The 27,996-nt window shown below is 38.1% G+C and overlaps 1 protein-coding gene across 1 annotated transcript; it reads right to left on the bottom strand.

Annotated features, from left to right (window-relative positions):
* Window positions 1-12: 12 nt before the first annotated feature.
* SERAC1 (serine active site containing 1) lies at window positions 13-27,992 on the bottom strand. Its single transcript, XM_060753650.2, has 17 exons — window positions 27,905-27,992; window positions 24,983-25,074; window positions 23,709-23,745; window positions 22,037-22,173; window positions 20,238-20,327; window positions 18,482-18,613; window positions 16,029-16,150; window positions 14,108-14,236; window positions 13,240-13,353; window positions 10,980-11,142; window positions 9,649-9,799; window positions 8,333-8,474; window positions 7,911-8,011; window positions 5,730-5,827; window positions 4,263-4,445; window positions 3,269-3,412; window positions 13-2,147 (listed from the first exon to the last, which is right to left on the bottom strand). Exons 1-17 carry the CDS (start codon window positions 27,910-27,912, stop codon window positions 2,008-2,010), a joined length of 1,983 nt encoding a protein of 660 aa, XP_060609633.2. The 5' UTR covers window positions 27,913-27,992; the 3' UTR covers window positions 13-2,007.
* Window positions 27,993-27,996: the final 4 nt, after the last annotated feature.

The following is a 27,996-nucleotide window of genomic DNA, read 5'->3' as shown; positions in this document are numbered from 1 at the left end:
AAAAGGCATGAAGACATTTTAATTAAAAATATATTTTCCAACTCCTCTCCCCAAAAAGTAGTCAATTACCTCTAGCCATTACAGGCAACACGGTTCCAGCTTGTGATTAGAAACAGTTACAAATTACATGTCACTTTTCAGCTCAGCCTTTAGGTGCATAACGTTGAAACTGCAAGTGGCAATAATTTAAAGCTCAAATACATTTATTTTGAGGCCTTAATATGTGTAGTTCACTTTTGCAGTTTCTCAACTATTAAGATTTTTATGGCTTTATTTAAAATATATATATAATGGTGGTTAGCCACTCGACAAATAGTATTAAATTGCCTACTATGTATCAACAAGGGAAGAAATGCATGCTTTCAGCAGCTCCAACAGTTAGAAATGAATGACTTCTACAGAAGATGAAGCAGTGGGTTGTTACCAAAGTCCATTCCACTTCTGACAACAAAAGGCACATTTTTAATACGGAGATCGGTTTAACGCAAATATATAAGTCACGGTGGCGAGAAATTTCACCAGGGCCTCCTGTAATGGATTATTATTATTGGGAACTGGCAAATCAGCAATAACAATCAGTGCTAGTTATGGTTTTGTAATGATTTCTAATTGGTTGACCATCATTATGGCAACTTTTGCTTCATATGTAGAGACCAGAGCAGCTCGAGAAGAGAGTGTTAAGCAAATAGAGTACAACAAGGGAAGTGGTCTTTAGTATGAGTTTCCTGATTATCTGAAACATCCCACAGTTTGTTGTAATATCTGAATTATGTCACTGTGGATCAATCAAAGGAGTAGTTCTAAAGCTGCTTACATTAATGCAGCCTCTTGTGAAGGATAAAATAATTTGGAAGTTTCTTTCCTTCACACAGCTGCAGTAAACTCAGTTGACTGCAGTAAAATCAGTTGCCAAGGGAATAACACACTGAATTAGTGCTGCAGAAACTGTACTTCGATGTATTTCTGATAATAAAGTGGTCTAACATTTTCAGCGCAGAAGCACTGATGGTTAAAAAGATTTCAACTTTCTGGGGTAAAACAGATATATACTATTTCAACGTATTTACTACCAATAACACAAATGCACAGGAAGTAACGGCTTGCACTCACCTATTTCCTCCCTGACCAGTATACACTCAACCCTCCACATTTGTGGGATAACTCTGTAGATTAGATTATTCACAAATCTGATTAAAATGGTCTCTCTTAGAATCTCTAGGTCCTCCAGACCAAGTCTATGGCCAGCTTATACCAAAAGTGGACTGCAGTCTCAATGGAGGAACAAGGCCAGTGGTTTTCAACTTGTGGGTTCCCAGGTGCTTTGGCCTACAACTCCCAGAATTTCTGGCCAGTTTACCAGCTGTTAAGATTTCTGGGAGTTGAAGGCCAAAATATCTGGGGACCCACAGGTTGAGAACCACTATTCTAGACATTCCTAGAGAGGTCTTATTCCCACAAGATAAAAAAGAATTGTTTTTTTATCCACTGTTTTTCCAGTTTTACAGGATTCCTGCAGCTCTAACCCCTATGTAGAAGGCTGGCTCTACATAGCTGACTAAAACGAAAATAGGGCAAAACAGAATAGGGCAAACATAAAGTATGTGATCTGCACATCTGGCTTTCCAAAATGATGAGGGTGATCCCAAAGAGAAAAGAGGAGCGTTGAAGGATATATTTTTTTCATTTCCTAGGAGAGAATCAAAGGAAACTACTTCTTTATGAAGCATCAAATGAGACTTTTCTTGTGCTGTATCATTACAGGAAAGCATACACAGTACACAGGGAAGCCATGGATTGTCTGAGAAAGGTGCCAATGATTGTCTGAGATGGATGGCACTCGGCATCTAGACACATGCTCCAGAGGCCTGCTATTAGGAATTCTCTTGAAGCATTCAGCGGAACAATGATAAAAACATACACACTCTGTTAGTCCAGCCACATTATCAAAACAAGAGTTTTTCAAAATTAAATCAAATATCTCATCCAAATAAGCAAAAGGTATGCAGTTCATTGTTTGCCCAGCTCCCGTGCTAAAGTTTCTTGAATAAATTTTAAAGTGTGTTGGTAGAGGAAAGAGTCCTTGTTTTTTGGTTTGCAAATATTCAAGTGGCTGACTTCCACTGGGATGAGTTCTCCTATGCCTAAATCTGAAAGAGAGAGAAAAGCCATATGAAAGGCAAGGCATACAGCATATAGAAACAATCTTCTGTATGAAGATGAAGCAGGCCCTTAGTATCTGCTAGGGTTTGAATTTTCAGGACTTCCCTGTAGATGCCATAATCCATGCATGCTCAAATCTCATCATATACAAGGGTGTAGTGAAATGATGTCCCATATATAAAATGGTGAACAGCTCAAACAAGTATCCAAGGGAGCTTGAGGATCTGCAAAATGGGGGAAGGCAACAACAGCATCATGCTTTGAATATGGCAAAATCAAGATTTCTTTTTTGGATTTTTTTTTCTGAATGATGGAGGGGGCAGTAACAGCACATACATATTGCTATTTTCCATATGAACACAGCGCAAAGCCTTGAGTCCCCTCTGGGGTGAGAAAGGTGGGGTAGAAATGTCAGAAAATACATGTATGAGTCTATTTACAGTAAATTACAACAAGATATTATGTACAATTATCTTTGGATCAGGATAAGCATGAATCAATGTAAAGATTCTCCAAAAACGTGAGACTAAATCTAAACACACACAAACAATAAACCATAACTTGTATACAAGAGGTCTATGGAATAAACCTAACACAATCCCATAATTTAACGTGTCAAATGTATCTGGTGTTTTAAGGGTGAGAGATGTCTGTTGTAAAGTTTTAGCCTTTCAAAGAACCTTGTTTCCCTAATGGGATGGGTCCATATTATTTCCTACATATCAGAATACTGACTCCAACACCCAGAAACCCTAGCCAGCCTGTTCAAGGATCAGGAATTCTGGGAGCTGAAATCCAAAACACCTGGAGGCCCACCTTCTTTGTTAAGTCTTTGGCAGGGTAGGTGAAATTTTTAGGGGGAGGCTAATCAACAAGATTACAGCCTCTTCCATGCCATTTGGATTCTTCGTTAGCATCAGATAACAGCTGGAAAGTGTCCCTTTGTCCATAACAGATAGAATCTGGATGTAACCCACAAACAGTAATTATAAACGAACTGGACAGAATCAGAACAACAGAAAATAAAATGAAGTGGGGATTACTGCTTCACAGGGAAGATGGGACCTTTAAAAGAGCAATTCAAGGAACTATTCAGGGAATGTCAGACCTGCAGATTCTACTGGCACCACATGCAGACTCAGCATTCGACCGACTCGTGTTGGCATCGTTTCTGCAAAACTCAATACAGGAAGGTTCTTCTCCTTGGCAAAAGCCAGAAAGTCATCATTCAGTGCTTTGAGAGCAGGAGAATCTGGAAAAACAAGAAAGTAAGTTAAATCCATATTTCTACATTGATTTCTGGGGGGGGGGGGGGGATCTATTTTAATATTCCCCCATGGGAGATGTATCTGGAAAAATTGATTTCAGTACAGTAAGACAAATCCAATGTAAAATTCTGCTTTCAGGGAATTAGTGCTAGTCAGGCACCTGCAAGCAACATTTACATTGTGGGTTGCTATGAATTTTCCAGACTGTATGGCCATGTTCCAGAAGCATTTTCTCCTGACATTTCTGGAGCATGGCCATGCAGCCCAACGACTTCTAAAACTGGGAGACGGCTAATGAACACCAGGTGCTGTATGCTATATTTCAGAGGAATGAACTGGCAAATTTGCCTCTGAGAATTCCCTTTGCAAAAAAACCTATTCAATCCATATGGCTGCTATAAGTCAACAAGCATTGTGAAGGCATACACACACACACACACTCGACACTACAGATGTGGACATGTTTGCCATATGCTTTAGTTAAACACACATTTAGGTTATAGTAATGCATTGTATAAAGGGCTGACAGAAAAGCACCCAGAAAAGACAACTTATGTTGCAATTATTTACATGATTTTTTCTACAGTTAGTTGTCTTCTGCTGTGTTAAGAAAAAAATAATAAGCATAAACGTTTTAAATATATTGTTGAAGGCTTTCATGGCCAGAATCACTGAGGTGTTGTAGGTTTTTTCTCTAGAACAAGGCCATATAGCCCGAAAAAACCTACAACACCCCAGTTTTAAATATATTTCAAAGCTAGTTGAAAATTCACAAAGGCAAGTGTGGACATAAGCATGCACAAATACTGTGCAGTCACTCTGAATCAGGTATACCTTTGCTGAGTTCTTTAACCTCCACAGAAGGAAAGAGGAGAAATCTAACATTTACTGAGTATTCAGCCAAGCGGGAGCCATGATGAGGAACACTATAAAACACAAGCCCTCGAGTATTGTTTATAATGCAGTCCATTTCTGGGTCCACGGAAGCATCCAACAGCATCTTCTTGACTAGAAGACCTGAAGATAAATGTATTCATGATGTTAGGTCAGCTCTACGTGTCCTGGGCAGACAAGATAGTCCTGCGCATGGGCCAATCCTCAGTTTTGCACAGAGCAATGGCTCGTCTTTGCCCCAGGCCTTTATGCAACCAAGAAAAAGCTGTACACCCTAAATGGATATATGGGTATTATCAGGAAACCGGGAAAATACAGTTCTTTGTCCTTGCTTGTGTTTGTTAGGCCTTGAGTCCCTTCGGGGAGAGAGGGAGGTCTATAAATATAGCATTTATTAATAATAATTTATTTATTTATTTATTTATTTATTTACGCTATTTCTACCCTGTCCATATCAGCTCGAAGACGACTCAGGGCAACGTACAAGTTGGCACAATTCGATGCCATATTATTATTATTATTATTATTATTATTATTATTAAGGCTCAAGAAGGCTAAGGGAAGACCTTATATGCCAAGCTAAAACATTGTTTGGCTTTAGCTTTAAACATTTTATCTGCATTTTTTCAAATATATTAGTAAAACAGATTTAATCAAATCCCAGGCTCTCAACATGTGATTTTCATCTCAGCATTCCTAAATGAACTTCACTGGAAGTTCGTTAAATACTATGATGAAGATTAGAAAAAGAAATATGGGGGAAAGATTAGTCACGTCTCAATTGACAGAATCAGAGTCAATAGACTCAAGAGTTTGCAGTGTTTTTCAGAGCCAGCTACTATTCTAAACTGTTAATATTTTGCTGTACTGGGCCCATAATAGTTCAGCACTCTTTCTCTGTCTTTCTGACTTCTTCCTTTCCCCAAAATACCTATCTTTTCTTACTTGGAAAATAAATCTTAATCTTTTCCTGTGATGTAGGCCCTAAATGCTATATTAATCATACTTATGAAAATGTTAAAAAAAAAAGGAAGTACCGTATTTACTTCAGTCTAACGCTCACCTTTTTTGGCTAAATGACATTGCTAAAATTGAGGTATGTGTTAACAGATTCAATGGCACATTAGGATTGTGCAGCTGAACCCATGCGTGTTGTTGGACAAGAGATCCCGGTAGGGGATAGAGGAGGGAGAGGCAGCAGTGGCCATGAAAAGGCTGGTGGAAAAGCCTGAGAGAGGGACACAGCTTCCCATCAGTCTTTTCACAGCCACCACCGCCTCACATTACATTTAACAGCAGATCCTTTTTTTGTAATGTGCACCTTCAAAATGGAGGTATGCATTATGTTTGATGGCATATCACGCCTGAGTAAATATAAATAAAATAGAAAGCATCCTGTTTACTTGCCCCCCATACTGTGTGATAGCCAAATGAGTGGTCTGTCTCCAATACCAGCAGCCCTCAGTTTCTTCAGAAGTTCAGTACTCCTGTAGGCCAGAGACTCCCTGCAGAAGAGAGAGAGGGAGAGGGAGAGGCAATCAGCAAATCAAGTCGGCTCTGGGGAACTCTGGGTTTCTGAGAACCAGGCTGTTAGGAATTGTGTGAGTTGAAGTCCAAAACACATGGAGGGCTGAAGGTTGCCCATGCCTGATCTATCTTCTCTTACAGCATGGAGTCATGGGAGAAGTGACAGATGAATTCTAGATCAAGCTTTTCATTCAAGTAGGACAACCCTAAAGCACAACAGGATGGGGCAATACTCCACATGAACTTCATAAATTGGAACACACAGATTCAAACACATATGAATTTCATTAATTAGAACACTCTCAAAAACACTGAGGATCTGAGATGTATGTCCAGTGGTGCAGTGGGTTAAACTGCTGAGCTGCTGAACTTGCTGACCGAAAGGTTGGCAGTTCGAATCCAGAGAGTGGGGTGAGCTCCCATTGTTAGCCCCAGCTTCTGCCAACCTAGCAGTTCGAAAACATGCAAATGTGAGTTGATCAATAGGTACCACTCCAGTGGGAAGGTAAAGGCATTCCATACAGTCATGCCGGCCACATGACCTTGGAGGTGTCTACGGACAATACTGGTTCTTTGGCTTAGAAATGGAGATGAGCACCACCCCCCAGAGTTGGACATGACTAGACTTAATGTCAAGGGGAGACTTTTACCTTTATAATATGTGGAAAGGCAGAATGTGTTGGAAGCATTCTAGAAATCAAAATTAAATACAATATCTTATACTTAGGTTGCATACGCTCGTAGCAGGTAACTGCTTCACTTTCAATTGAAACACTACAAATAAAAAAAAGATTTTCGATGCAATTCTGCCTATAGTCAAGATATTTTATTCCCAGCGGGATTCAAGCAATGTAAGTGCTTGCAAGACAGCAGCCAGAGTTGGCCCACATTCAAAGGTCCCTTTTTAGTTGTCAGAGCTTCCAGAGATCAATGGAGATTTGTTCCATCTGAAAAGCCATAGCAAAAGTGCATGTGAAGTTCTACAACTCAATAGAGCTTCTAAATATTGTCTCATGGGTCATTATAAATTCAGTCTTTAAAAGCTAGCATGCCGAAAATAGTCCTAGAATCTTCCCAGAAGTGCTTGAGACTTTAGTCTTAAAACCATGAAAGATTTCACAGATGTCAACATACTAAATCATAACAGTTTGCCCTAAGTTACTTGTTTCACTATTCTTTTGAGTTTTTAGTTATTCTGATCCTGTTATGAAGTATTCAGGTTCTATTTTGGGTCATCTACCTTCAACGGTCGCTCTAAAAGGACTGAGATGCTTCCCTTCCTTTGTTTCAGCAATCTCAAAAAGAATTGGGTCATTATTAGATCACACACAACAGCAATGAAAAAACTTTTTTTCAATACTGTAACCGTTTTAATCTATTATTGGGTGCTAAATATAAAAAACATAATAAGATGTACTTCATACAGTTCTTTCACAAATTCAGAATTTTTATTAATTCAGCTGTCACTCAATATTGATTAAGTGCAAGCACTGATGTTTCAGTGCCTTTTCTTTCAGTGCTCTAGAACCGATTTTTGTGTTTCAGATTTTGTGTTTCATATCAGTGAGTCAGTGTTTTAAAAGTCTATTAGAAAACTTTACCCCCTTTCTTATTGCCAAAGGAACCCTATTCAGTCACATATTACAAAATAAAAATTCTTCAATCTCTCTTAAAATTGTTTATCATCTGTGTGCTGGCACGAATCGAGGGCAAAAGAGAGAAACACATGAAGGATGCCCTCACTGTGGAAAAAAATGTGGATCAAGAATAGGGTTCCACAGTCACCTACGTATCCCTCTCCAAGGCACTACACTTGGAAGGCCATCATACTCAGACAACGAGAGATTGCCTAAGTAAGTAAGCTGGGAGTAAGTCTAGCTGAAGACATAAAGGCATCTTTCTTTCTTTCTTTCTTTCTTTCTTTCTTTCTTTCTTTCTTCATCCCTTGGTTTTTATACCAGTTAGGCTGATGAAGAGTTTCAGAGAATTCAAAAGCTTATACATGTTTGTAACATAGTGGCCATTCTGAATACAATTATTACTAAATTCTTCTTTTGTTACCTGTAGCTCTCCACTGGACATTTTGTTTTCCAGTCACTCAGGTGGGTGTCATATTCCACAGATATAATTCTAAGCGAGGGGCAGTCAGATGCTAACCATGTCTAAACACAGAACACATGACATCAAGATAGAAAAGTGCATTTCAGGCATTCAAATCATGAAAAAACAGTTAATCAAAACAATGAACCATGACAACAGAATGCCGGTATATTTTGAAAAGTTTTCAAAATGAGCACGTATATTGGCTGAGAGTAATTTTCTAGGGATATGTGTCATTTGAATAACAATGTTTTGTTTGTTGAAATTAATTTCTTCTGTCTTAACTAATGACATGTAGCTAACAGGATGTCAAACTGATTTCAGTCTCTCGCCTCTATTTTTTTTTAAGATAAGGGGGAAAAAACATTGATAAGGCCCCATACCTTTGGCCAGCACTCACTATAATCATCTTCTGTATCCACTTCCTTTTCAGAGGCAAGCTGGTCAACATCCTGTTGCCTCCATGTTTTAAAGGCTGCTCCCAAAAGGCCATGAACAAAAAGGACATCAGCTTTAATGGGGTCGCTGACAATAGAGAGAAGTTTTGAGAATAGATATTACTAGAAACTTGCAGCTAAAAACTTTCTATCAAACCAATTTAATAAACATTCTGTTCTGTCTGCTACCACTTTCCAGCCTTAACTGGGTCCTTATGATTGCGAGAGCTTCATAATGTTGTAAGTATAGAAACAACAACTGACTGAACTCTCCTGGCGGAAGCTACATTCTAGGACATTCAATCACTCCCTTTGGGCAGGTTTTCCTATCTGCTTCTGTAGGATACAGCCCCACATGGCATTTAGGATAGCAAAATTTCTCCCTTGGGTGGTTCTAAACAGTCCCTTAAATTGAACCTACACCAGGAACTGTGACCTGGCCCTCTGTTTAAAAAGTGTGTGGACCCCTGACCAACACAATCCCTTCAGGAACTGGTTCCAGGCTGGAACAATAGCCATATCTATTGATTGCGGATCATAACCAGATCCAGGAACCAATGTATTCATAGCTAGACAGCGCCTGGAAAATGCAGGGACTGATTATCTTAATAAGTCCACTAAGATGTGATGATGCACTGCACTGCAGTGAGTAGAGCGTATCCCATTTCAAGCCCTGCATAGGATATGATCTAATCAGCCACAACAGATTCTTTGGCTTGCTGCGGACTTTCTGATGTGTTTTTAGTGTGCTATTTTTTCCAACATGAACTGGGGGGTGGGGTGTATGTTTTGTGGACACCCCGTCCTCAAGCTGGTTTGGAACTGTATTATAGTGTCTGTATAGAACTGCCCTAAGTCTCCTTTTTGACTATCCTTTTTATTCATTTTCTTTCCTCAAGTCTGCTCTGCAGTATCCTTTCAGTTGCCTCTAGATTTTCCTTTCTTAGTTCCCTATACCTTGGGACCTGTTCCGAATCCTCAGTCTTCCCTATGTGAGGTCTCAATAGTAGGAAAACCAATAATCTTCCCTTCCCCAGAGAACCAGACTATAAACTATTTAGCTGCCTGGGGAACTCATTATCCCATGCCAGTATGCTAGCATATGTTTTGTGTCTCTTGTGGGCCATTCCAGCAAACTACTTAGACAGAAGAGAGAAATATGCTTTGAAAGAGTAAATACATAATTTCAAAATATCTTTAGACAAGGTGGACTCACTGTACCTACTGAAGCAGAAAAGGGAAAGACTATGGGGCATCCTTACCTAGTTCGATATTGTGGGTGTAAAAGATAGACTCCATCTGGATACTTCTCCTGCACTGTTTCCCAATCTAGATTGGCCAGGGCTCTGGCGGCATGAGAGGATTCTATAACATGTGGAGATTTCATCATACGTGCTAGTACGGAAATCCAACCTAGAGTTCAATCAAAATGAGCAAATGTTTACATCAAAAGATCAGAGACAGATGGTGGCCAATCTTCAAGCAGTGATACAATTTTTTCCTGGACCATAATATTTCAAACTCTGCATATTGATGTGCAATGCATATTCCAATGTTCTTCATGGATGGAAATAATATGCAACTTGGCCTTTCTTTTTTAAGAAGGGAGCATTCAAATAGGCAACTTCTCAAATTTTGAAATACCAGTTACATTACTTGTAACATATTTCTTTTGGAAATAAGGAGAGAATCATTTGTGTTGTTGTTTTTAATCACTGTGAAAAACAAAAAGGTGGCAGAAGGCACACTCCTCCATAATTGGACTGTATCTCACATGCATACCATAATTTTTTCAGTTGTACCATTAGGACCTGACCCTTTCTCCTGCCTGAAAGTTTTATTATCTACCCTCGTGGTTCTTAACCAGTGGGACCCAGATGTTTTGGCCTTCAACTCCCAGAAATCCTAACAGCTAGTAAACTAGCTGGGATTTCTGGGAGTTGCAAACCAAAACACCTGGGGACCGACAGGTTGAGAAACATTGATCTACTCCTATCTAATCAAATTAGTTTAAACCAACTTTTCCTGATTGAATAGATCAATGGTATATGGAGATCTATTTCAGATCTGTCAGATCTATTGAGGTTATCAAATCACCACTTTTCATGTTTCACTTTATATTGTGTAACAACTCCAGTCTTAATCTCAGATATCTCATGCATCAAACAGAGGTATTTGAGATTCAGAACAGGACAGAAAAGTGTAGGGAAAGGTAAAGAAGAATACATTTGTAACAGAATGAACCAAATTGCTTATCATTAAAGGGAGACTTTTTACTCTTTAGGGTTTAAACATTGTCTGAGCCTATTATCATCAGGGAATATTCTGGATCCCAACCATAAACTACTGAAGACCTGAAAATGTAGATGACAGTCCCTTATTAGAACCATGATATTAAAACAACCCCAAATGGGTTCAGGTGAAGGAATAGCATCCCCAGGTTAAGGAAAGGTACCCTGGGAAGTGTACACTTGAGTTTTCAATTATTGTCAGGTTGATGAAAAGCACCTCAATCGATGACAAAGAAAAACACACAGAGCATTATCTTATCCTGATTTCTACCCCCGATAAGATCAATTAGCTTTGGCACTACCTGCACGAAATATAGAGGAATGAAGTCGTTCATCTAGTGCCATGTTTCCAATTATGTGAATGATATTTCTCTGAATATTGGGAGAATCTCTACGAAGACAGTATAGTTTCTGCAGCAGCTGAAGCCCTTTATTTGATTCAATTCCATCACAATGACTAGGGACCTGAAATTGTACGGGAAACACAGTAATGATCTATAAACATCCATAATTATAAAATTATACTGCGGGATTTATTTATTTCGTATCAAAAGCATTGCATAAATTAGTATAAACTGATAAAAATAGAAGGTGTTCAGGCGGCTAAATATCTTTTGATCAAAAACAGGCAACAGCAATGGCATTGTCTGTAGCCTCCAACAATTCCTCCTCTATACATGAGGCAGGGCACAATGGACAAACATACAGATACAGAGTTGTCAGTTCTGTTCCACAGTCACACAAGGTATGGGATTCTTTTAGGTAGTGCCATTTTGCCAAGTTGTCTTTTGATCTGCCCACTCCACTTCTGAGTCTATTCAGGGACTTCCAGGTTGCCCATTCTTGGTTTGACCCTGGAGGAAGACCCTCGCGAGGGGCCATCTAGTTGGGATTTCCTGATTTAGCTGCCCAGAGGGATACCCTTGCTGTTTCTGGAGTGACGCCAAGAGGAGTGGTAGTTCTCATAAAGCTTTTCCCTGATTTGAGTCTACTGGGAGGAGGTTGGTAGCCATGTAGTGGATGGCTTTCACACCTTATTTCTCTCACATTTAGCAGCAACTTCCTGCCGCACATCGGGGTGGGGGCACAATGCCAGCTAGCTTGTAGAGTTTATCAACAGGTGTAGGTTTAAGACACCCTGTGATTATTCTGCATGTTTCATTTAATGCTATGTTCACCTGCTTTGTATGTTCTTATTAATTTTGGGTCTGCACCCCATGTGCTGCCAGTAAGTTTTCGCAGGATGTTATTGCGTGCAGCTACTTTACTTACTTACTTACTTACTTACTTCTCAGCCATCAGGCGACTCAGAGCGGTTAACAACCAGTATCAACAACACAGTACAAAATCATAAATCATTTAAAACAGTAATATCAATTAATTAACATCAGAACATCAGTACAACAATAAAGGAAAAAAAACAATCCATCATGTCTCATCAATAGAATCAGCATCCGATCTCGTTGTCCATTAATCCATATTCCAAAAATCAATCAATTGCACTGCTTAGTTGAAAGCCTGTTCTAAGAGCCAGGTCTTCACTCCCTTCCTGAATGTCAATATGGAGGGGGCCGATCTAATGTCTGTAGGAAGGGCGTTCCACAGCCGGGGGGCCACTACTGAGAAGGCCCTGTCTCTCGTCCCCGCCAGGTGTGCTTGTGAAGCCGGCAGGACCGAGAGCAGGGCCTCCCCAGACGATCTTAACGTCCTAACTGGTTCATAGGAGGAGATGCGTTCGGACAGATAGGTCGGGCCAGAACTGTTTAGGGCTTTAAAGGCTAAAGCTAGCACTTTGAATTGTGCCCGGTAGCAAACTGGCAGCCAGTGGAGCTGACACAACAGAGGAGTTGTATGCTCCCTGAGTGCCGCTCCTGTTAGCATCCTGGCTGCCGATCGCTGGACCATTTGAAGCTTCCGAGCAGTCTTCAGAGGCAACCCCACGTAGAGAGCGTTGCAGTAGTCTATACGGGATGTAACCAGAGTGTGGACTACCGTGGCCAAGTCAGACTTCCCAAGGTACGGGCGCAGCTTGGTATTTGTGCTTGGTATTCAAGCAGTGTTTCCTATATGCTAATGTTTGATCTAAGGTGACACCGAGATATTTAGGATGGAAACTGCAGCATTAAATGATCACAAAAGGGCAATTTGTTCGTCATTGAGAATCTTGCAGGAAACAGATGGAAAATATATTATACATTCAGTGACATTCAAAATTTGAAGTAAGAAATACATTATGTAAAATAAGTCTCTGACATCTCTTAAGCCTGAGTTTAGAAAAAGTAACTATGAGGATGGATGAAACTGGGCTCTATCTAAACTCCCTTTCTGCTTATTGGCACTCTTCCTCTCTCCTTTAGTTTTAATCTCTATCTATCTATCTATCTATCTATCTATCGATCGATTGATCTTTTGACTTTTGATGAAGCCACAGATTAGAATGGGACAGATGTTCCTCCTGCCATCCAAGAATGAACATGGTCATAAAAAGCAAAATAGTAACATCCAATTTTTTTTTAAAAAAAAAACCTGGAGGTTTAGGTCTGGCATTATCAAATGAATTACCTTGGAATGTTCTACCAAAGCTTGCAAACAGAAGAGTTCCACTGTCTTTGCCGGAACAGTACTGAGACTTTCACAATAAGGAAGCCCATTTCCACCAAAACACCACAACCCTCCCTGAAAGAAAAATGAACTAAAAATTAATTTCAATTCACTTCAGAACAGTTAAGTAATCCTCATGGACATTATTGTTTATAACAAAGCCTATGTAACTGCTTTAAGTAAAGGGAACTGGGCCACAACTTCCACTAACTGCTACACAAGTGCCAGAAGAACACCGAATGGATCTCTTCTGCTATTAAAAGTATTTCCTAAGCAATCTATGAAAACATTTACTATTGATTTTTTGATTTTTTTTAAAAAACAGAAAATTTGGCTATCTATTTGACAAAAGGTAATCTCATTAAAAATATTGTTTTGTGTGATAGGAACTATTATCGCACAGAAAGTATGTTCAAGGAAGTCCCATTACCAGGACATATAAACATCTGGAATTATGGTAACCAAATAACTGACTAACAAACTGTCATTTCTGCGATACAGAATAGTTAAAAAGAAAGGAGTCTCCAAAGTTTTGAATAGATTCCCAACAAGTAAACACAGACATAAAGATTAAATTATTATTACTCTAAGTTTTATACATTTCGTAAAGTAATCTTCAGCTACTCTGCAAAACAGAGAGTGTTAACTAAAAGATACAAGTTCTCTTTGTTTACCTCTTCCTGAAATCTCATGCAAAGTTGCTGTTTGCTGTCCCTCTACGCAAGTTGCTGCTCACACCAAATAGGAATAATTGTATACAGCATACAGATTTTTATTATATATAGTCATCGATTTGTTATGTAAAAATCATTCAAATTTAGGGATATACCTTTTGTGCAGCAATTGTCTGACTACTTTCTCTTAAAGCTAAAGATGTAAAATATTGTACACATTGGTCAAGGTCTGTCTGAGGTAAAGCTGCCAGCAGTAGACGAAGTTCATCTTCTAAAGAGCAAACCTATTACACAAAACAAAACAAAATACACTTCTATTAACATCACTTTTGATATTAGATGTCATTAAATGATGTGATAATCCTGGACTAGAGATATAACATTACTTGATGAAAGTAAGCCAGAACATTAGACTTGGGTGTGTTCAACTATCCTTCAAAAATGGTCTTTCTATGCCGTAATGTTAGGGGTTTTATATTTCTTACAACCAACTTCCTCAAGCACTCTCTTGTCTTGCTGAGTACAAGAAGGAAAAATCCCTTATACAGGGGGATTCATCCTGTTTCCATGAAGTCAAAAAATGGGGAAAGGCAAAGAGAAGAAAGGCAAGTCCCTTTCTGATCTTCTCAGATCTGAAGGAGGTTTCTACTTGTATCTGCTGGGATGTAAAGAGGACCTTTAGCAAGGTTATGACGCCATTTTAGAGCACACATGAATAGAAGATCCCTGCAGAGCTTCCTGCTCAACAGTCTCACTTTAAAGCTCATGTGGTTAGGCTGAATACTTGGCATTGGGCTAAGGCTGGTCAAGAGTAGTGGGAATTTAGAAGGAATACAGATGTGCTATGGGTGTATTTATATACAACTCTCAGGACAATATCAGCCCTGGGACATCTCATGTTTGCCATCAGAACCTTCTGATGTAGCCACCTTATTAGGAACAAAACACCAGAGAGGTCCTTGTTCAGTAGTCTTATAGACTCCAACACAATCTGTTTTCCTTTGCATCCAACATGCATGGCTATGATGCAACAATACAGGAGCAGGAAATCTGAAGGAGAAGCTTTTATTGTAGGTTGATTGTCCACTAAATTTAATGCAACTTATTAGTTGCAACTTATTAGATGTAACTGCTTCCAGGGGTGCATTTACACGATCAAGTAAATGTAATTTGACATCCTTTTAAATGCCATAGGTCAATGCTAAGGAATCATTGTAGTTTTAAAAGGTCGTCAGCATTTATTTATTTTTTGCTAAAAAGTGCTGGTGCTTCATCAAACTACCAATACTGGAATTTCTTAGCACTGAGCCCTAGCAATTAAAGGGGTGTCAAGCTGTAGTTAATTCTACAGTGTACATATTCATTGTGCTATTTCAACCTGGGCCTTGTTTTTGCTCTTTGATTCAATTCCTAGTCATTTAGTCACCAATAATTATGAAGACTAGACAACCAAGGAAGTGACAGTGTCCACATGCTTGTTGATGGTGTATATTTTGTACTATAAAAAGCTAATGGTGGTTCTATACTGTAGAAAGCCCAACATGTTTTGGCCTATATATTGAATTCAATGGCTTTCCTTAGAGGCTAGAAGGAAACATAAATATCAATAAAATTAAGATTCAAAGTTTAGAAGAAGACAATACATTATTACATTCAAGTTACATTCAAACAAAGCCCTGAAAAATCACAATAATTGCACTTAGTATTTTAAAAAATATATATGTATCTTTGATAACATAGCAGACATAGTTGGTAAATAATGTAAATGTATAATTAGGGTGGTTAAACAATTAAAGTAGATTAGGCTCCTAACTTTTTTATTTGTATAGATGGTCAGAAAACTAACTTTCAAGAACATCTGATGCATTCTGGCTCTTCAGTGCCAGCTCTTATTGAAAGGCTATCAACAATTCTGTCAAATTAAATCCTTGAATATAAAAAATATATTGTTGACATATATGAACATGTCTATTCAGCCTCTGGTTAACTAATTAGTATTAGTTCTGAAATATTTCAGTAAAAAGACACTGCTGAACAAGGGCTATCTGCTTACTATTTGGTTACTACAATACATACGCCTTGTGGTCTTCGTAAAAGAACAGGAGGCAGGAAAAATCGCATGTCAACGTCTTTAGTTCGTGCTAATCCAACAGCTGTTCTATAATCAATGGCTTGGGCAGCTGTTCTATACTGATAATCTGTATTAAAATAAACAAAGATACAGCAAACTTTAGATATTTTTACTTGTTTAAAAAGTGTTATAAAGCCAAAAAACAACAACAAACAATTGTTGTAATTAGTAACTGCAAGAGGGACATAAGATAATTCACAATGGATGGAGGAAAAGGGGAAACATTCCATTTCTCTATTGCAGTGGTTCCCAACCTTTGGTCCTCAAGGTGCTTTGGACTTTAACTTCCGAAATTCCTAACAGGTGATAAGTTGGCTGAGATTTCTGAGAGCTGAAGTCCAAAACAACTGGAGGACCAAAGATTGAGAACCACTGGTTTAGGGAGAATTGTAAGTGGAGATAAGAAAAGAGACAAAGATATGTCACAGTTTTTACAGACCACAGTAGGGGTGAAATGGAATTCAGAAACAATATAAACTGAGCACTAAATAGTACTTGATTTTAGTATTTTTAAACTGAAACAGCAAATGATTATTTCTGAAAACTCAAAAACCAAGCACTTAGACTGAAGGCAATCTAATCCTCCATAACTGAATGTGGGTGTGAACACTCTGAAGATTTGTCCAGAAATTCCAACCAGCATAAAATCTAACTACTAGAACTATCATTGATTTGCATCAGTTCTGGGGGAGCTCTATTAGTAACCTGTTTACTACCAAACACAATTCAAGGTGTTGGTATTTACTTTTAAAGCCTTACAGAGCTTGAAAGACATATATTTAAAGGTAAATAATAGAATCATATAGAATTGGAAGGGGTCCATTAAGTCCACCCCTCTGCCCAATGCAGGATCTCCAGCAGGAGCACCCTCAGCAGGTAACTGTTCGGCTTCTTTTAATATTTGTCCACAGAAACATACTCTTTAAGTAATTGGTTCTATTGCAAAACCACTCTTACTCTTAAAAAGGTTCCTGTTCACATCTTCTCCCAAGGCCCCATTTACACTGCCAGATAATGTAGGCTGAAACCGCATTATATGGTCAATGTAGACTCAAATAATGCAGTTTAATTGACCATATAATGAAATTTTAAACTACAATGTAGACGGGATCCAAGTCAATTTTCCACAGTGTTATGATAATAAGAGACACCAGAAGGACTACACTTATCAAGGAAACAGCATCTTCCATGAGATGACACAGTCAAATGAAATATCCTGGCACAGAAATATGCATGGCACTAAAGTTATTTTCTTCTCCAGCACAATCCAGAGACCTCATGGGCCATCCAGTCCAACCCCCTGACAAGAAGCAGGAAAATCACCCCTGACAGATGGCCATTTCTTTTACTCTGCCAAGATACTTTAAATCTAAACTCACATATATGTATATATAGATACAGGAGCTGGTTAAAATAGTTTCTATGCATTTTGATTTTATTGCATTGAATTTAACATTTTATATTGCCTTTTATTGTACAGAAATATTGATTTTTATAAACACTACTGAAATTGTCTTTGTGGTGAAGAATTTTTTTTTATATTTAAGTTTTGTAAAAACAGAATAAAGCTGAAAATGTGTTATAATTTCACATGCAGAAATAACCAATCTTTTTTGTCAAAAATTGAAACAATCCCTACATTATTCTTTTTCTTTTCATTCAGGTTCAAGCTCAGGGAAAATCCGGAATATCAGTTTCAGGTCAGCTCTAATTGTAACACACAATTGAGTTGTGCCTAAATTTCACATTGTGGTGGCATCAGTTCTTAGTTGGATGGATCCTTACTGAAGTTGAAAGTTAAAAGGAATTACAAATATGAGAAAATGCTCCATTAAACGTAATTACTGTATCAGAAATCTATCCATACTGATCCACAATGATTTAATCTGATATTACTGAGTTGTAGTCAAACAATAATTCCATAGAACGTGAGTATTCATAGAATCATAGAGTTGGAAGAGATCTTGTGGGCCATCCAGTCTCTGTTTAAAAGCCTCCAAATAAGGAGCCTCCCCCATACTCCAGAGCAGAGAGTTCCACTACTGAACAGCTCTCCCAGTTAGGTAGTTCTTCCTAATGTTCAGGTAGCATCTCATTTCCTGTAGTTTGAAGCCATTGGTTCATGTCCTAGTCTCCAGGACAGAAAAAAACAAGCTTGCTCCCTCTTACTTATGATTTCTCTTTACATATTTATACATGGTCTATTCATAAACCTATTTGTTCCAAGCCATATGACTCTTGAATCCACTGGAAATTCTCTTGGATATGCCCCATTAAAATGTAAATGCTACTCCAGTGCTTCAATTTAGTCTTCTTCAGAGAGTACTTTCCATGACATTGTTTAGGATTTAACAGTCGTGAGATAAAATATTATCGCTATCTTAAGAAAATACGTTACCACGCCAATACTGATTGGAGGCCAGTTCCTGTACGGCTTGTAATCGGACCTTTTTATCTCCTGACTGACTTCTTTTCACAAGCAGCCACAAGGCACACTCATGATCTTCTGCATCAAATGTGCTGAAGCGTTCTTCAAAAACAAAAACAATTTCAAGTTATTACACTTTCTCTACATTACCAATAAGAATTGAACATAACATTCTTCTAGAACACTTCAAGACATAAGTAATTGCACTATTTAAGGAAGAAACAGTACACAGGCATGCACACAAAATGCAACAGAACAGAAGAAAGTGTTCTATAGACAGCAGACTTATAATGTCATTATTCCTTGTTTAATAACACTTTGAAAAACTGTGATTTCATCAGTATGGGTAGTCTTGTCACCAAAGAAGGCAAGAAATTTATTTACTGTGATGTTCATTTAGGAATAATCTACTACCGTTGAATTTACCATCGCATGCCATCCCAACTAGGCAGGAGAATATTTGTTTTCAGTTGCAACTGTTAGCACTGCTTCCTTCTGCTTCCTTAAAAGGTCCAGCCTAACTTTCACACTATATGAAGAAGAAACTATGTATCCTAAGTTTCTTCTTCACAAAAATAAACAGCTCACTCCATCCAGCTGCTTTACAGATGACCTGCTATGAAGACAGCATTGCATAAACTTCTAAGGTTGCCACATTCCTCGCTGAGTGTGGCCAGACGTTATATGGGTGTGGCTTGTTTTCCAAATCATAATGTATACACGCACACACACACACATTGATCTAGCTAGCTATTGCTCTTCTAGTCACACTTTGACCTAAATTTCTGGGGATTATATGAGACAATGCATCTAATCCAGTGGTTTCCAACCTTTTTTCTGACTAGGGGCCACTTGACCAGGGACCACTTTGACCAGGAACCACTATCCAACATTAGTACAAAAAGAGTTATGAATCAGTTTTTGGTCAACTTTAGATTCAGTTTGGTTATTTGGGGTGCTGATTCAGAAAATTGCATTGGACAGACTACATCAGCTCTAGTTTCTGATACAGAACATATGCCATCCAGTAGTTGCCATCTGCTCTCTCACAGAAAACCATACTTAATAAGCCTCGGCACTATAAGAGGGTTTTGTGAGACCAGTCACTCTCATTACAATGGTGTAGTACCGGTGAGGCTGCAGACCATATTTTAGTTCTTGCGGACCACTTGCGGCCCACGGACCACAGGTTGGGAACTACTGATCTAATCTGACCTATCCTTTTCAAATATATCTTAAGAGTATGTCTAATATCAAATGTGCATCATTTTTACTTCCTTGGATGCAGAGGAATTGATGCTAAGCACATGGTGCCTGAAACCTTTCCCCCAGATACATATTTTCGTAAATCAACTTACTATCTTCAAAAATGCATAGATTTAGACAGCTAGTTCCATTATGGTGCTAAAGCTTCTGCAACTTTCAAGCTAGATAGAAGTATCAACAGAAAGGTGGGGAAAGGGTGCTATGCAAGGTGTTTCTGTTGCACTGCAGAAAATCTACAAAGAATCAAAGACGCAACAAAGTGAAGCCCAGTGATCAAGGAACAGGGAAGGAAAGAATGGTTTTGGTGTGCTCAGATTAGTTCAAAACAAAAGAGACACAGAAAGAGGGATTTAAGTCTTCACAATATCCTAATTATAAAGTACCCAAGGCACTATAGAAATAAAAATAGTAGTTAGGTGTATTGTAGATTTGAAAATTCACTTGTTTATGTAAAACATACCATCGAATGGTCTTCGAAAAATTCTGGCAGTTGTTTCCAGAATTTTCCTTACTGCTCTGTGAAGTTCTTTTCTCACCTGGTAGGTAACACCTACAAAAACAATATACAATAGGGAGAGTCAAAATACATTAAGGTCCTTCCTTATTGAGCATACTTATTATGAATAGAATATTGGCTTTACCTTTTAAAAAAAATACTAAAGCTTTTTCTTCCCTTACAAAGTCTCTGGGCATGACTGTGACAACACTTAATACTAGGAAAAGGGTATTATTGGCACCAGTATCAACTCTATGAGCCAAACACTGGCAGCTTCAGTTATGCCCAAGAGTTGCCAAGACTTGTCTATTTGTCTCAGTTTACTGGCATAGAGAGAAAGAAGGATATAATATCAAAGGAGAACTCAGCAGAGCTTTTGCCTCTAGAGCCAGTATGTGCAAACTTTGGCCCTCCAGGTGTTTTGGACTTCAACTCCCACAATTCCTAACAGCCTACAGTTCAAAACACCTGGAGGGCCAAAGTTTGCCCATACCAGCTCTAGACTCTTTTTTCTGAATCCCAGTAAGAGAACAAAAAGATTTCTCCAGTTAACATTGTAAATGACACAGGAATAATCCTGGCCGTAATGCAGCAGTTCTTGGCCTACACTGGCTGGGACATCTGGGAGCTGAAATCCAAAACACCTGGAGGACCAAATATGTGTGTGTTTTAATTTTAATAACTTTTATTTAAACATTTGAAATATAATACAAATGCCTCATCTCAGCTTCTGGTCAAAGGACATTTAGTATGTTGCCAAGTTTTAAGTTTTGTTTATAGTGTTTTGATGCATTAAAACTATTCTCAATTCGCTTCTGACACGATAAATAAATAAAATCTCACCTTCTATTCCCAGATCTATACGCTGTCCCCTAATCCTCCCATTACTTAGATAGCATTATAAAAACACAGTGGCGGAGGACCAAATGTTGAGTATTACTATTCTAATGGAACATCACTTATACTTCTCTACAAATTGACCTCATGGATAAGTTGATACTTTCTGAGCCAAAATTATGGATTTTGGTATGTTCCATACCAAGGAGGAGAAAGCATCAAGAGCTGCTTCAGAGGGCCAGCCGTCAATGGCTACTGCCATTTTCCTGCCCAAGCATACAAAAAAGGCCTTTTACTACTCCAATCGGAAAACGGATGTTTCCTTTTTTAAAATCAAGGTACAGCATTATCATCCTGGATAACCTAAAAGAAGCCCTGAACTGCTCTATTCTATTTGCATTTACTTAAGAGAAAGTGGCAAAGAACCACTTCTGCCCCTGTTTTCCTGCCCAGCTAAAAGTGACACCACAGTAGAAAGACTAGAGGGGCTGGTGCTTCTTTTAAGTCTGTGGTTCTCAACCTGTGGGTCTCCAGGTGTTTTGGCCTACCAGCCAGTTTACCGGCTGTTAGGATTTCTGGGAGTTGACGGCCAAAACCTCTGGGGACCCACAGGTTGAGAACCATTGCTTTAAGTTCTTCTGAGATGTACTAAGCTCTTGTCTTTCACCACTCTACTCAAGAGAAAGATGTGGCTCCTTTATTGATAAGTGTTACTTACGCTGACCCATGGTTACATCAATTCAGGGTTTGTTGGACTAAAAATTCTAGACTTATGCATGAGTATATATAGTACATTTCTCCAATAATCTCAGTGTAACAAAACTCTTTGGTAATGCCCATAATATCAATCCTCTCTTATCACTGTTTTTTTTTTAAGCTGCTCTCTCAAATCTTTCCGACTGAAGCAGTAGACAATAGTTCCTTACCTTGATATCCATCAGTATCTAAAGAAACTGATGGTAAATAAATGTAGGACTTCAGTTTTTCTTGCTGTGCAACTTGAGTATCAAAAGACAGTGATTTCTTTAAAGCCAGAACTTCATATGCAGCAAACATACAACCACTTAAAAAGACAGGTGGAAAGAACAAAATATATCATACCAAGTATAATGCATATATTTAAAACAGATGATCTCTTAAGTGAAAACTGAACTCATCCCTGTGTGCTGTAGTTCTTTGAATGTTCGATCTAAAAATCTGCTTTGGATATAACAGTCCTTGCCCAATATTACATTTCTCCAATAATCTCAGTGTAACAAAACTCTTTGGTAATGCCCAATATTCATCAAACCAGGAACAAATTATGTGAATGTGCACACCCTCCTTTATTGTCTTCCACTGCTCTCTATATCTTTAATGGTCAGTTTCAATAAAGCTATAATGGTTTTTAAATCAGAGTTTTCCCATCGCAACTGACCCAGGCAACTATATTTTAAGGGTCCCATCCAATCTAAGATATAAAATTACCATTAGATCTGGACTCAGAGATAAAATATGGAATCATGCAAAAATGCAGCAGGCAAATTCCTTTGTGAATGCGATCTTTGGTTTTACTTAATGTATTGACTAACCTCTTTTGATTGACTTCAAGTGCCACAGTTCTTTCTAAATCCCATGTAAACTTTGCTTAAATTATGTCATTAGCAGCAATTGTCCAAATATGGGAAGATTTTCAAATTCCCAGTTCTAACAGATAATTTTTGAAAACATGAGACTATCAAGAGACCAAAAAAGAGTATTTTGTACATAAAAATACTACAAATCTTAATGACCTGAGATGAAATGTGGAAGTACGTAAGTATCATGAAAGCCTACTACAATAAATCAGAAGAAGAATGGATTACAAATTTACCATCTGAACGTTCTTTGGTTCGATGCAATGAGTCACTCCAATCATACTGAGAATCAAAGTAATACATCTTTTCTTTTTGTGAAATGTTACTCTTTCTAAGGCACCTTTCTGCATGGGAGGGAGGTGTTGATCAAAGTATCTATATGAGGAGCAGGGTTAGAGAAGGAAACTCTATAAAGAATAGGCAGGTAATTGTTAATTCCTAGACACTGCTGGAGACATCGTGTATGGTGTTGATATGGCTGTATAACTGAAGAAACGAAGGACTTCCCTAGGGCTCATGAAATCAAGCTGAAGTAGAGGTAAGTGGAGACATTTGGTAGAGTCAAGCATTAGATGAGACCCAGCACTACATTTCTTTGGAGAAAACAAAAAGCAATATCTAGATGTGTTGAAAGAACATCTGACTAAACAAATGTGAAAAGTGACCAAGCAGATCACGTGTAAAATGATTATTATTTTTCTTTTATTTTGGAAGTGGCCTTCATTATTGGTTATGACTGTGTACTACAGGCATTCATAGTAAAATCTGAAAAATGAATATATGTAACATTTTAAATTTCAGTAGCAGAGGGACAAAAATAATATCACGTCAACAACAACATTTTATTAAGGTCCAAAGACCCTTATTGCACCATAGGTGTATAAGGTATGCAGGTTAATGAGATTAACAACATCCAGTTGATTAAACACACTTCAGTTTGAACTATATGCATGAAAATAGATGCTTTCTAATTAACACTTACCCAAGAATAAGTGATCCAGTTAACTTCACAATTTTCCCTTAAAAATAAAATGTTCAGCATTAGTATATACATGCAAAAAAGGCAGATTTTAGTATGAGTTCCCCATGACAGCAGAAATGACAATTTGCAGTGGTAGAGGCTAATTAGTTATACCCAGATCCCACTAAAATCAATATGTGAAGATTGTAACACAAGAACAGCTAATTTTCAATAAAATTCTAGGGTGTTTATGGCAAAGTAAATCTCCCTAAATTCAATGGTGTTTACTCCTAGGATTAAAGATCCGTGAGCATAAAACTGCAACTTTTGTAAGGATTAAATCCAATGTTGTTGTTGTTGTTGGTTTTTTTTTTTTACAAACCATTGTAAAGATATTAGAGCTCAACAATGAAGTTCACCAAATGCAAGGGACTTAATTCAATAATAATAATAATAGTAATAATAAACTTTATTTGTAGACCATCCTATCTCCCCGAAAGGACTCAGGGCTGTTTCCAACGTAAACATGGCAAACATTCAATGCCAAAAAAGGAAAATCATACAAACAAATTACAACAAAACAGACCACATTAAGCAATCTAAAATGTGAGTAAATGTTTGAGCAAATGTTCAAAGAATTTGCTATTTATTTCAATTAGAATAATTTATTTTGTTATTTTTTCACATGTATGTTCCTTCCACCTTCATTCTGAGAAGTTTCAAATTAATAGTAACTATTAACAATTTATTCTGATTTGGAAAGGGCTTTCCCACTTTATTTTGAATGAAGCTTTATATTAAGCAATGTTAGCATTATTCAATTTTTCCTCAGGCTGCTACAGTTCCATAGCATGTGACAAAAAGGGAAGTTTGCTCATTTCTCGCATAAGTTTTCAGAACTACAGAACAACCATGGCTACTTTTTTAAAAAATACTGCTTTTCTGGATGCTGAAGCTTCTCACTAGTCTTCAAAAGCCTCCTATAATCATGTAGAAACCTCCCCCACACTAGAAAATATGCAAAATTATTGCCCACAAGTATCCAGAATACCTCTGTTTTCTTTTGCACTCTCAAAATGTTGAAAGGAAAAAATATCTTTACTTCTTTTGCCAATGTCCACTTTCTTCCTGTCACCATTTTTGAAAGTGGCTATAGAAGAAAACCAGCAAATGGGCTTGGTTTATGTGGGGAGAGGGGGAAATTGACCCCTACCCTCATGCATTTCCTGGCCCCTGCCTTAGAGTAATAATAATAATAATAATAATAATAATAATAATAATAGATTTGCACTTACTGATATTTTTCCATGATTGGTCGGGTTTCCTGGCTGAACCCAGAGTTCCTATCTTTCTACAGCAATTCCCACAATAAGCAGCCAGTGACATTCTGCAAAAGTTTGAAATGGTAATTTAACAGGTAGGTCCTCATTCAAATGTCTTCTTTCTACAGCAATTCCCACAATAAGCAGCCAGTGACATTATGCAAAAGTTTGATATGGTAATTTAACAGGTAGGTCCTCATTCAAATGTCTTTCTCCTACACCCTAGTCCCATTTGTCACCTGCGCTTGCCCTAGTGTGTCCTAAAGAACAGCAAGTATCACGTTTTAGAAATGTTTAAATGAAATGTATGAAATACATTTCACACATGAAATCTTTGTTTATAACAATAAATATTCCTAAGACAGTGAAACATGTACAGAAAAACTCTTAAGGAACTTTAAACATATTTTTCCATGTATCTTGACTGGAAATGTCTATGTGATATAAGGAGCATAAAAGAGAGGAAGCAGAGGGGAAGGAAAAATGTAGCATTCCTTTTAAAACTAACTAGTTCCTATTTTTGCATGAGCTTTCATGGATATAAAACCCCATTTTTTGAATGCAGTACAAAGAAGTGAATTTATATTCATGAAAACCCATGAAGATTATTTTACAAAAAGTTAGATTTAAAGGCGATGTTACAATGTTTTCCTTCTCCCTTTTTTTCTTTTCATACTTCAAGAGATTAATACAAAAAACACATCTCTTTGAATGCAACATTTCAGTTTTGTAAACCTTCACGTATCAGCACATAAACGAGATTAACTGCTCTGTAGAAAACACTCCCAAGGACACACATCCCACACACTGCAATGTGGTAGTAAATTTCAAAATCTTGCATTGGACAGACTGAAGATTTCATCCAGGTGAAATGAGAAAGATTTCTATTGAATGCTCCCCACCCTACCTTTGGGTTCAACAAGTTTTCATCCTACACACAGAGAGAGAGAGAGAGAGAGAAGGTGGATTCATCCATCTTCACTATATAATTATCCCAGAAATGTATACACCCTTAACAGCGGACAAGTCTGTAATATTTATTTTTGCCAGTTCCCCACTATAGACTTTTATCTCGCAATTACCCCTTACAAAGGTACACACCTTTAAATGGATCAAATACTCCAATAGCAGTGTGAAAGAATTACGAGAATGATATTAAATGAAGTTTCTAACCTTTGTACTTTTACAAGGCAAGCAACAATGCAGGGACAATATGAACCTGACATGAAATGGTAACTTAAAATGGAATGTGGAACTGATTGGTGTTTTATGTTTTTAGGATAAACTTTTAATTAATTTAATGTTTACTATTTTTCAATTCCATTTAGGTGTTTATATGTTTTTGTTATTAAATTGTACATTTTTTTATTTTTAACATTGTTAGCTGCTTTAGGTCTCTTCTAAGAGAGAAAAAGTGGAATATACATAATAATAATAATAATAATAATAATAATAATACAACAGATCCCAAATGTAGATTCTGCAAGGAAGCAGATGAAACAATAGATCACATCCTGAGCTGCTGCAAGAAGATCGCAGACAGACTACAACTAGAGGCACCGTTGCTCAGATGATTCATTGGAACTTGTGCCACAAATACCATCTGCCTGCGATAAAGAACTGGTGGGATCACAAGCCGGAAAAAGTTACAGAGAATGAACACGCCAAATTCCTCTGGGACTTCCGGATTCGGACAGACAGAGTTTTGGAGCATAATACTCCTGACCTCACAATCGTATTAAAAAACAAAATATGGATCGTCGATGTCGCAATCCCAGGTGACAGCAGGATTGCAGAGAAACAACAGGAAAGGCTAGTACAATATGAGGATTTAAAAATCGAACTGCAAAAACTCTGGCACAAACCAGTAAAGGTGGTCCCAGTGGTGATCGGCACACTGGGTGCAGTGCCTAAAGACCTTGGCCTGCACTTAAACACAATTGGCGCTGACAAAATTACAATCTGCCAGCTGCAGAAGGCCACCTTACTGGGATTTGCATGCATTATTCGCCAATACATCACACAGTCCTAGACACTTGGGAAGTGTCCGACGTGTGATCCAATTCAACAGCGATCAGAGTATCTGCTGTGGACTCATCTTGTTGTGTTTTAAATAATAATAATAGATAAATAGTTATTATTGAATCATGGATAACAATTATTTTTTAATATAAATATTTTTACCTAACCCTCAAATAATCACTCTATCACAGGCATAGTCAAACTTAGGCCTTCCAGGTGTTTTGGACTTCAACTCCTACAATTCCTAACAGTCTCAGGCCCTTTCCTTTTCCACCTCAGGCGTTTATGCGGCTAAGGGGGAAAAAGAAGGGGCCCGAGGTTGCTGAGAATTGTGGGAGTTGAAGTCCAAAACACCTGGAGGGTCCAAGTTTGACCATGTCTGCTCTATCTGGTGTTAAAGAGTGATGGCTATCTATCTACGTATCTATCTATCTCTATGAAATCTATCTCTCTATGTTTGTGTATATATAGAATATATAGAATATATATATATATATATATATGTACATACATATATCATTAATACATAATATAATATACAATAATATATGTATAGAGGGGATTATTGGTTCCAGCCTGGAACTCTGACCTTCCAAGACTTTTGGACTTCATTTCCCAGAATCCCTGACCATTGGCGGAGGCAGCTGAGGCTTCTGGGAGTTGAAGTCCAAAACACTTGGAGGACTAGCTTGCTTCTCAAAGGACAGAAAAGTAAGAGTCTAACGAAACAGTCAATAAAGGGAGGCCGGTCCCTAGCTGTTGTATAGAGATTGCAGTACTCCCAGGTGCCTTGGTCCCCTTTGGGCTGTGCTAGTGAGCCCTGAAGCCGGGGCTTTCCTCAGGGCGAGTCTCTCCTCTCCCCTCCCTCCCTACCTGTCCATCTCAGCCGCCAGCCTCCGGCTAACAAGCTCCTCAGGCGTAAATCCAGCCAGAAGCCACGCCCACAGGAAAGTCAGCCACGCACG

Source organism: Anolis sagrei, chromosome 1 (genome assembly GCF_037176765.1).
Source record: "Anolis sagrei isolate rAnoSag1 chromosome 1, rAnoSag1.mat, whole genome shotgun sequence".
Lineage (NCBI taxonomy): Eukaryota > Metazoa > Chordata > Lepidosauria > Squamata > Dactyloidae > Anolis > Anolis sagrei.
Note: the sequence above shows the minus strand (reverse complement) of the source record. Positions and strands in the feature narration are given on the sequence as shown.

Coding starts and splice junctions, on each gene's coding strand:
- SERAC1 (XM_060753650.2), bottom strand. Junction 9,800..10,979: donor TTCCTCTATATTTCGTGCAG/GTAGTGCCAAAG, acceptor ATTGAACTCTAG/GTTGGATTTCCGTACTAGCA. Junction 3,413..4,262: donor GGTTAAAGAACTCAGCAAAG/GTATACCTGATT, acceptor TTGTTTTTCCAG/ATTCTCCTGCTCTCAAAGCA.